Here is an 11,522-nt window from a genome sequence, read left to right as displayed (position 1 = left end):
AACTTATTCTCACCAACATTACCACTCATTACCACTTTCTCCGAAAGCAAGTTTGTAAAAGAATACATGGTACAGACAGCAGACATCTTGTGTCCGGAGATCAAAAGCAAATTTGAAAAAGTCAGTTTATCACGCAGGACTGTGACCGCCGTGTGGAACTGATTGATAAAAATATAGCCAGTCAATTAAACATAAAGTCTGATTCCTTTGAATTATATTCACTAGCACTGGAAGAAAGTACGGACGTAAAAGACACTGCTCATCTCCTCATTTTATCCGAGGCATTGACGACAGTTTTGCGATAACAGAGGAGTTTTTGACCATGGAGTCCCGAAAGGAACAACGCGGGGAGAGGACTTGTATAACCAGGTATCTGCTGTCATCGAAAGAATGACGCTACCTTTGAGTAAACTTGTCAATGTCACAATGGATGGATCTCCCAAATTTAACTAGAAAAAATGTTGGGCTGCTGAAAAGAATCCAGGATAAAGTGAAAGAGGAAAACCTTGTCCAGGATCTTATTTTCCTTCACTGCATCATCCATCAGGAATCCCTGTGTAAGTCTGTATTGCAGCTTAATCATGTCGTGAATCCAGTCGTAAAACGTGTGAACTTTATACGAGCAAGGGGACTTCAGCACCGTCAGTTTATTACGTTCCTGGAGGAAACTGATGCGGATCATCAGGACTTGCTGTACCACTCTCGTGTCCGCTGGTTAAGTTTGGGGAAAGTGTTACAACGAGTGTGGGAGCTGAAAGAAGATATCATCGCATTTTTGGAGTTGATGGGGAAATCTGACGAATTCCCTGAGCTAAGCGACAAGAACTGGCTTAGTGACTTTGCGTTTGCTGTGGACATATTTTCACACATGAATGAGCTGAATGTGAAACTGCAGGGGAAAGATCAGTTTGTTCACGACATGTGCAAACATGTGAAAGCCTTCAAATCCAAGCTCACTTTGTTCTCCGGACAAATTGCGAACAAATCTTTCGCTCATTTCCCCACACTTGCCATGCAGGAAGAGGCACCGCGAAACGCAAAAAATACAGCAAATCACTTGAGGACCTGCACGGAGGATTCTGCCATAGGTTCTCTGATTTCGAAAACATTGAACAGTCACTTCAGCTGGTGTCCTGCCCCCTGTCACAAGACCCTGAAACAGCACCACAGGAGCTACAGTTGGAACTGATAGATCTTCAGTCTGAGTCCGTCCTAAAGGAGAACTTCAACTCTAGTAGTAGGTTTTTACCCTTTTAAACTGGTACAAAACTGACACCTTTATTCAAGGCATCATGTTTGCAATGACCACAACACAAGTAGTCAAAAAAGCTAACAAAAAGAAGCAACTCTGATAATGATCATAATATGCACTGTCCTTGAAGTTGATTGTTCACACCCGAGACGGCTTTCTTTAGAGCCTAGTCCCATTGGTGTTGGACCAGATGACACCAGAAGGCGTACAACTCAAACACAGTGCAATATCAGAGTATTAAGAGCTCGGGGTAAGCATTTACACTATGATATCTCTTTTACCAGTGGCAAATATAGTAGTAGGTTTTTACCCTTTTAAACTGGTACAAAACTGACACCTTGTTTGCTTTTTGACTACTTGTGTTGTGGTCATTGCAAACATGATGCCTTGAATAAAGGTGTCAGTTTTGTACCAGTTTAAAAGGGTAAAAACCTACTACTATATTTTGACACTGGTAAAAGAGATCTCATAGTGTAAAAGTTCAACTCTGTTAAACTGAATGACTTTTATGCTTCACTTAACAGAGCCACGTTTCCAAACCTCCGGAGGACTGCACAGAAGATACTGACTTGTTTGGCTCGACTTACGTGTGCGAGCAGACATTCAGCGTCATGAACGCCAACAAAGCCCGTCACAGATCAAAGTTAACAGATCAGCACCTCAGATCTATCCTGAGAATTGCCACAACCAAAATAACTCCAGACTTGGATGCACTGGCAAAAATGGGAGATCAACAACACTGTTCCCACTCATCCAGTCACCCATTCACCCATTCAATCACCCACGCATCCACTCACCCACTCATCCACTCACCCACTCATCCATTCCCTTCGCTGCATTGCACGCCAGTGGCTGGAGACTGCCTGTGGCCATCTACGTGTGAGCCGGTCCCAATGTGCACCGGCAAACATTTATCGCTAGGTGATCCCAGTGTTTATTGTCCGTCTCCACGTGGATACTTGAAGCCCGTGTCACTCCACTGCTGGATGAATCCCGCAATGAAGATACAATCAGTGCATCCACTTTGCTTTTGCACTCTACCTGTTCCATTGGCGGCCGAATGCGAATCTAAATGTGCATACGTTGGAGACTGGTTTATTTGCATAGAAATCAAACCAATTGACCCATGACCTTTGCCCCATAAACTTGTGTAGAATTGTAGATGTGCATTACAGCTACTTTAGCCGGGTGGTTGTGGCTATGTATGCCTGTAATCCACGACTGCGTGGAGGTGAGGGTTGGTGGATTAAAAAATGTTGCGAAAAACTCCCACCCCGTTGGTCGTCAAGGAGGTAGAGAAGGCGGTATCGAAAAATGTGGACTCCGCCTGTTCCATCTCTTTTGTGATAGAGCGTTGGCCCCCATTTGCTTGGATTTCTCCAGGTGCTCCGATTTCCTCTCACATGTAAACGCTCATTAATCTTGATTTGAAGCTTTCGTGACTGCAGGAATCCATACTCTTTGGTTGTTTCGGTAAAGTCCCGTAGGAGAAAAAAGAATAATGGTTCACGACGTTTCGATCGCCACACAAGCAAATCATCGAAGCGCCGGGTGGCTAAAGCACAGCAAGATGGCACAGTAGAGGGCACAGGTGGTGCATCAGCCACTCATCTCGGTCATCTCAGTCAGTCGACCCGTGGCACCTGCTGGGTCTGCCCCGTGACCTCGTGCCAGCGGGCCTTCGACACTCAACACGTGGCAGCCTCAACGTGCACCTCGCCTCGCACAAGCGTCGTGGTGACGTCACCTCCACTTTGTAGCCAATGGCGGTTGTTGTTGACGACGTCGCCTAGGCAACGCCGCCCCGCCCCCCTGTGCCCGCCTCGCTCTGTGCACGCGAGGAGGCGCCAATCCGTGACGCGGCACTGAACGCGGCGCGTCACCGCTCAGCGCGGGTTGGGCCCTCGGCCGCGTGCACGGCAATCGAAACGTCGTATTCTATTATTTAATTTATTTTTTTCTACGTGACTTTACCGAAAGAACCAAAGAGTAATCCTGCAGTCACGAAAGCTTCAAATCAAATATTTGAATTTGTTTAAAGGAACTGTATTCTCTTACATGTTTGTGTATTCCTAGGCATTAAATGTGTACTAAAGATTCAGACTAATTGTAAATCTAATGGGACCACTTTAATCGATGTCCGTTAATATTTGTAGGCGTGGTAAGGTTTCGAGACGCACTCGGCGATGTGAATGAGATGGGGCTGCGTGAAATGCAGTCCGTGTTCTTCCTCGTCCATTTGCCTTCATTCAAACGTCAACATTTGATCTGCCTGTCTCTGTCATTAAGGCCACTTGGCCACAGTATCTCTTAGTTCTTGCAAGCTAAGCTGGAGTCATTCTCTTTTCGACATATGTCCCACCAAATTCTGTAATAATAATGTTCCATATTCTTGGTTCTTTCGTTAAAGTCACGTAGAAGGGAAATAATAAATAATAAAAATATAAAACAATAAAAATTCTCACGTTTCGACTGCAACACACACCTGATGATGATTGCTTGTGTTGCAGTCGAAACGTCGTGAGAATTTTTATTGTTTTATATTTTTATTATTTTATTATTTCCCTTCTACGTGACTTTACCGAAAGAACCAAGAATATGAATCCCTGCAGTCACGAAAGCTTTAAATCAAAATAATGTTCCAGTTTCTCTTTCTGTTTTTAAATATAGATTTAAATAAATATACATAAAAAAATCCACAAATCTGGCTGCCTCCTGATGACTGGTTGCAATTACTGGCGAAACGTCGTACTCAGATTGTAAATGTTGTGGCTATGCTCTAACACACAACCGGTGTGCTGTACTGGTAACGAATTGGCATGTTCTGTTTAAGTGACAAACCTTACTAATTAGCTGTGTCGGGTGGTGGTGGGTTTACGACATTTATATATTTACGTGATCTTACCCAAAAAAAAACCTGTATTATGTAAAAATAGATTTATTTTCCCCTTTCTTTTTTAGTTTCAAATCTCTAACGCCTTTCAAATTGTTCTGATGTACAGTGCTACATTTCAAATTACTATCATGTTTGCAACGGGTTGTATTGCTTCTTCCAGAAATCTACTTTCCCGAGTGGTTGTGCATTTGTCGCTTGTTTCAGAGGTTCGCGATTCAAGCACAGGGGTCGCCCTAGTTAATACTGCGGGTGTATTAATAAAAACTGCATTTCCACAAATAATGTAAAAAAAAAAAAATCCAGTGATATTATTCATAAATGAAGAGGACGTGTTGCCGGTGTCACCATCGAAATTTGCCAAATCTCTGAAATTACTGGATTGGGTAAAACCACATTTATGTATGTGAACTTCTTTCGCAGTGTACGTAACCAATGCTAATCAGAGGTGTGGAGAAGGACAACACACTGAACACAAAAAGCAGTTCTAAAGAAATTAGTTTTCAATCTATATTTAAAAGTGGCTTCCTAATATCGGAAGGAAGAGCATTCCAGTTGGCCTCAGAAGCGAGTGATGCGGTGACTGTCTTTGTTAGATGGCTCGCCACAAGCCGCTGCTGCTAGGATGATCCACCAACCCCATCTCTCGATGGCAATCGTGCATTGCCAGCACACCGTGCATTCGCCGTTGAACCACTCGTCCATCACGTGCTCCATCATCACAACTACAGCATTGCGCTGCACCTGTGGCCACCACGGTTGCTCACTTTGCTTTGCTTGTTTAGGTGATCGGCAAGGCCAGGAAGGCGAGCGGGAGGCGTTGGACCGTTATCTGGCTCGCATCGAGTGCGACATCAAGCAGGAGGTGGAGGGCCGGCTACACAAGATCAAGAAAACCTATTGGAGTCGTTCCCCTTGCCAGGGACGAGCGCCGATCTTCGCCGACAGTTCATGACACAGCCAGCGGCCGAGATGGTGCTGCAGGTCTTCCAGAACGCCGAGGACATCTTTGTGAATAAGCTGAAAAAGGTGGGGGCTATGGCGTCTGGACTTAATGCAACAAAATTACCGTGCGAGAAAATGAATGCATCTGCTTATATTTTCCACAATACATTTGTCCTCGGAATTATTGAATGAGTGATAATCACCATACGTTTCAAGTCTGTGGATACTTCCACCAGTATCAAAAGACTTGCTCTACCACTGAATTAACACTCTATAACATTTAGGGTCATCGCTTTTACAAAATTCATTCACACGTTGAGACAAAAGTAAGAGTGGGCATTGAAATCGGTCGGACATCTATGCATGTTTCACCCTCTATTTGTCCCAAGAGTGCGAAATGGCTGCACGTGGTTTGGATCCTTTGTTGTCTCCACCGACAGTGTGTGCAGGACTTCCTGGGCAGGTGAAAGGGGACACGCTGGCCCGGAAGCTGTTTCATTGGCCCTGTGCTGTGGCTCGCTCGAGACTCCTCGCGACCTCGTGGTCAAGGAGAAACCGGCCGCATTTCTCGGCAACATCAGCAATCCCTACAACAGACCGCCGTGTCCTCCGGAGAATAAGGTGACAAATTTGCATTTACAGTAGACTCTCAATTATCCGCGAGAATGACGGGGAGGATGGCTGCGGATGATTAAAAATCTCGGATGATCCAAAATATCTATTTTCTGCGGATCTCTATGGCAAAAACTAACGTTCAACCGATTGATGCACATGCTTGGTGATCAAACTTTTCTCCTAATTTCACCAAGTCCAATATCGGCTCAACTTTCATGCGACGGACATTACTCTCATGTTCAGAGTGGGATGGAATGTGCTTCCTTTACTGTGTGGACCAGAGGTCACTAGAAGCGATGTCAGAGGTAGCTTTGTGGTGTTCTCTTATGTGGGCCATTCTCCAGTACGACGGGTTCCGCTGCTCTCTGAGAGATCCGAGTGGATACTCCGTCTCATGACACGATATCGAAAGCACAATCTGAATAAAATGTAGTTTCTTGTATTGTACGTAAGGGGTCAGACCACGGAGGACCTTCAGAATGCTGAGTGTGAACTTGAAATTTATTCTGGACTGGTTCGGGGGATAGTTGAACAATTGGAATATTAGGGCAATATCGTTTTGCATACGGGTGTGAGTGAGAAGTCTGCCAGCGTTTTTTTAGTCCATAATCAAGATTTTTGGGTTAGATCATGTAAATATGCACTCAATAATACGCGTAAATATGCACTATTTATTCGGCCTAATCCAAAAATCTCTATTGCGGCTAATATTGGTCGCGAAGGCCTTCGTGTTAAACTTGTTTTTTTTAGTCTTCTGGAATCTGGCGATGAAACGTATCGGGGAGTCGTAGATGAGACGTGGGGGTGGGGGGCGGAGAGAGAGTTGCAATTGTCGAGCCTATTGGAGCGAGTTACAACATCGTTGTCCTCTCTACAATGGCATTGCTCCTCTCCTTCACAGAGGCGGTAGCCGAGCAGCTGGTCCGTCTGCTGAGCCACGCAAGTTACGATGGCAGAGCTCCTGGGCCTGCCCGCGCTGTCACGCGTGGAGAAGCAGCTTGCCGAGCACTTTGACTCGTGCGACCTCCCCAGCCTGGGCCTCGGCTCCTTCTTGGACATCCTCCAGGTGCGTACGTGACATGCGTGAGCCCACTCGCCTCCAGCTGGTAAGAGACAGTACAGCAAGTAGGTGTGCGACACTGCCCGTGCAAGGTTTGAGTGTACTTCCCGCCTCTGAGTGGCGCGCAAACTTAAGTTCACTTCCGAAATTGTGCGCAATAATATTAGTTTATTATTATGAACTTAAAACTCAGTTGTCGATAACTCAAATACGTTTGAGTGTTATTTGTGCTTATGTAATCACTGCCAATGCAGAGCACAACAAATTATCACGTAAGATTCATGGGTTTTCGCTTGTCAATCTTAAAACATGTACCTGAATTTGGTAAACATCCCAAAAGTAGAGAAAAAAACACCTTTAAAAGTGAGTGTACAAAAGTGACATTAAGGAAAAAATGTTCATAACACTATATATGCAAAGTGGCCGGGTGGCTCAGAGATCAAAGCGATGCGTTGTCAATAATGAGGTTCTGGGATTTAATCTGGATTTTGACCGCTTGGGATTAAACCGAGTTTTCAAGTCTAGCAAGTTGATCGTCCCAGCCCCGTCAGCAGTGACTGCACAAAACATCAATCTTATTAAACTTGTTTTGCACTTCATTTTCCTATTTCCAGCTCTGAGAATAACAATTTCAGCTTGACTCTCGTGCGCCGCACAATCTCATAGCACAGCTCATGTGAAAGCGTTGGCTCCTATTGTGTAAAAGATAAAAGGCCACCCACAGCATTTTAATGACACACGGGCTGCACGGCTATGCGAGATTTACGAATGGATTATTCGTCTCTTGACATGACGCCGATAGCGCATTTGGAAAAAAAAATTGAGAATGAATTTTGTTTTAATATGCAAACTTAAATCTCTAATATTTTATTAGTTTTCGTGCACTGCATTGTGAGAAGCAGCTCCATGCGTATCGTTCAGCATTAAGCCGGTGTTTGCCTTGCGATCACCTCGGTGTCAACCAACCGATGTTGACGGATTTGTTGTGTCTGTGGCAGCTGTTGGAGGAGACTGGGGTTGTGATCTCTGCCCTGGGCGGATCTGGAGCCACGGCGGGAAGCTTCTGCCCCAAGCGCGACGAGCTGCTGGAGTTCATCCGCCAGTGCGGCAGCTTCGACCCCGCAGCGGTGAGACGCGGGCCACTGCAGGGCCCACCGGGGCGGCTCGGAGATGGGGATCAGGATTTGTAGATATAGGGCGCTCGCTGAAATAAACTCGGCAACTCAAAGCGCCTTGCAGCAACGTCTCATCTCAACATTCCATTGCCCTGCGGCAGTCTAGCCTCCCCAATGGCAGCTGTTCCTGTTTGGCACGTGGTGCGTGCACTAGTGGCCTGTGAATGGACATGTCTGCCAGTAGGGAGCGATGTTCGATTTTCCTACCTGGTTTTTCCCCGATAAAGTAATTTGCAAGTATTTTATCGGATTTGGCAAATCTGGAACATGATGTAGTTACACGTGGCCAATTAATTTTTTAAATACAGTGTCATGGGATTATTATCCTACATTGTGAAACAGACCACTTTGTTTATGGTGAATAAACTGGCTAAATTAACCAGGGTGATGCTGGGCTTGAACCGAGAACTACCACTCGGCCATGTTTCCATAACTTCGTGCAGTCACATTAACGCTGTTCACGTCGTACGCAATGGACACTTCATTTTTAGCATCACATCTGCCCTGTTTGGCCCCTAGACCATTTTGAGAAGTCTTGTAAGGGCGGCGTATTACAGTTTGATTTTATATCGCACGGCAAATATCCAATGGAAAACCACCCGTTCCGTGGGGGCCTTCGCGCTGACACGGATCGGAGGCGCCTAGTGGAAGAGAGAGGGTTCCAGGTCTCTGTTGTTTGCTGTCTGCTCTGCAGCTGCTGGCTGTGGACTGTGTTGTGGGGCAGCACTCATGCGTTCCTGCTGCAACCTTTTCACAACCCCGTGACCAACCTTTATGAAACTGGCGCAGAAAGCCAAGCCCGGTGGCGGCAGCGGCGGTGCCCATCGGTGCGCTGTATTGTACGAGACGGCGCTGTGTGCTCGCGAATCGAGGTTTTGCAGCCCCTCCTAAGTGCCCCCCTCCTCACCCCTCTGGTCACCTCGTGATCTGCCTGACCGCCACGGGTCGCTCCTCAAAATTGTTGGGAGTTGGCGACAGACACTTGGGGTTCTTTAATTTTCACATCAAAGGGTCAGTGAGCATCACCAATATGCCATTGGAATGGAACTTAATAATTCAATGCTCAAAGCAAGTGATCGGGAGCCAAACTGAAGATTGTTGTAACACCCCTCTGGCAGTCCACTGCCTGATGAAGGTCTTGCCACGTTGCTTTGGTCATGGGGTTGTTGCACCAAACTTCACCACGCTTGGTGAAGGGGCGGGGATTAGGCTCAGGACTGGTTCAGATATCAGTCACCACTGACGTTAGCCATGGCTAGGAATCCAACTCGGATCGCCGCGTTAGTATCGCAATGCACCAAACATTGCAGCAGTGCTTCAGAAATCATTCCGAAGTTGCTTGATATTGCACACAGTTTGAATAAACCATCATTACTTCAGGAAATATATTTTGATTTTAAATTAAACTTTAAAGCGCGATACATCGGTTAAATCGATTAATATTTATTATTAAGCTGACAATTCATGTATTGCATTACACGTGTAAGAATCAACATTTTAAAAACTGTATCCCTTTTTATTTTAATCGTTGCACATTGCCACTGCAGACAGTCGACATTCTCAGTGTAAGTTCAAAAGAACTGACAAACACCTTGTGAAAAACCCAACGCAGAAGATTACTGGGTTTGATATTCCACGAAGCTCATGGTCCACCCAAAACTGCATCCGCACAAACATGGCAGATGCGGATACCTGATGCACAAATGGAAAATGAAAACTCTCCAGTATTTGACTGTGGTCATCCAGAACAGATCGTACAACGTGAAACGACGCAATAGAAAATGAAAGTCAAGCCACAGTGCGATTGTGACCATGCAACCCAAGCGACGCACGACATCGTAAACCACTGTCGTCTGTGCTCCTTCAACGGGGTAGGAATAGTAAACCGACACGAGGTTTCTCCTGAAGCCCTCTCGTCGTGACCAGCAGACCTCGGACATTGCCATGTGGCTCCTGAACATGTTGCCCTCATGCGCAAGAATAGAATTCCTTGTAAAAGGTTTCAGTTTGGTGTTTTAATATCTTAACACCTGTTTTGTTGCCAGAAAAAAAGGGGAAAAGCAATGCTCATAAAACCAGACTGTTTACTGTGCAAGGAGATTGTGAGTTTTTTTTCTAATACTTTTCATAACTGATTAAAGAATAGAGATTGGTCTTTAATTCTTATGATCTTCTTTGGAGCCATTTTTTATATTCTGGGCAAAACGAGTAAATTTCAACTCGTGTGGAAATGTACCTTCAGTGAGTTGAGAGGTTGACAATGTGTGTGGGGAGTGCATAGATGAGATCTGACACAGCCACAAGTGCAAACGCAGGTAGCTCGTCTTCTCCCATGGATGACAATGTCTTCATTGATGCGAGCATATTCAGTACATCCAGTTCAAATATGGGACTGAACTAGAAGTCGGGTGAAACCCAGTGCCGTACCCGATACACCGGACATTGACCTTCACCGCCTGATGAGTATCTCATGGCCGATGGTGTCGAAGGCAGCTGAGAGTTCGAGGTCAACCAACGCTGTGGCGCACCGGTCTACCATGATCTTGTAGAGGTCATCTGTTGTCTTTAATAGAGCCATGTAAGTGCTGTGGAACTTACGGTAAGCCGACTGCAACGGCATGAATCTGCCCATCGCAGTGACATGGGAAGTAATTGCTTCCGACAAAGGCGTTCTATGACCTTTTAAATCGTACTCAGGTTTGAGAACGGGGACAGTTTGCATTCATGATCCTGAATCATGACAATTCCTTGACTCTCCGGCAGTAGTGAATCGTTCCAACCATCGGTAGGAATCGTGTATATGTGTGTACGTGTATAACAGCTGTACCCATTGGCTTCTGTTATGGTCACGTACGTTTCTTTTTTATTTCGTGGAATATCACTTGCTGTACTCCACGAGGTGAGTGTTTGTATAGATAGGAATCATGTTATGTAGAGAATATGAATCTAATTCAGTACCTCGATATGTCTCCCACAGACGAGCGGGGAGACAGCAGCCAGGCGGTGAGCCGGCACTACCAACAATCGCCCAAGCTCTGCGGTTCTCTTTACATTCCGATATTTGCAGCCACTTACTGAGTGTTTACATGGGGGGAAACCAGTACACTCGCAGAAAACGTACGAATGTGAGCATGGGGGCAACGTTCTATCCCGTGCAGATGGAAAGGATTCCACAGTTGTGTTCCACTGCCTCCTGGCAAGCCAGGGTATGACTCATCCTCGATGCCCACCGGAACCAGAATCAGAATCAGAAAGGGTTTTATTCGCCATGAAAGTTCGCACAGACAAGGAATTTACTTTGCGGAATGCATACATTCAACATTTAGGAATCTTAAATCTTAAATAAGTGGTTTACAAGTCTAACTATACTAAAGGTACAAGTCTAACTAATACTAAGGAGCTAAAGTATGTAAAAATTGAATAAAATAAAATCTAAAATATACAATAGCTATAATATACAATATAAAATTACAAAAATGCAAATAGGGTAACAGTGCAAATATGGCAGGGTGTCATTGTGCAGATATTGTGTTAAAGTCAGTTTGAGCGTTAAAGTCAGTTTGAGCCCTTGGCCTTGTTGAA

The 11,522-nt window shown here is 45.2% G+C and overlaps 1 protein-coding gene across 1 annotated transcript; it reads left to right on the top strand.

Annotated features, from left to right (window-relative positions):
• The first annotated feature begins 430 nt into the window (after positions 1-430).
• LOC121852852 (general transcription factor II-I repeat domain-containing protein 2-like) lies at positions 431-5,100 on the top strand. Its single transcript, XM_042346737.1, has 4 exons — positions 431-1,024; positions 1,777-1,968; positions 2,603-2,657; positions 4,931-5,100. The coding sequence occupies exons 1-4, from the start codon at positions 431-433 to the stop codon at positions 5,098-5,100; spliced, it is 1,011 nt and encodes a 336-aa protein (XP_042202671.1).
• Positions 5,101-11,522: the final 6,422 nt, after the last annotated feature.

The sequence above is a fragment of the Callorhinchus milii genome, unplaced genomic scaffold (genome assembly GCF_018977255.1).
Source record: "Callorhinchus milii isolate IMCB2004 unplaced genomic scaffold, IMCB_Cmil_1.0 Scaffold1517, whole genome shotgun sequence".
In the NCBI taxonomy this organism is placed as follows: Eukaryota; Metazoa; Chordata; class Chondrichthyes; order Chimaeriformes; family Callorhinchidae; genus Callorhinchus; species Callorhinchus milii.
The sequence above is the reverse complement of the archived record's forward strand: the minus strand, read 5'-3'. Positions and strand labels throughout refer to the sequence as shown.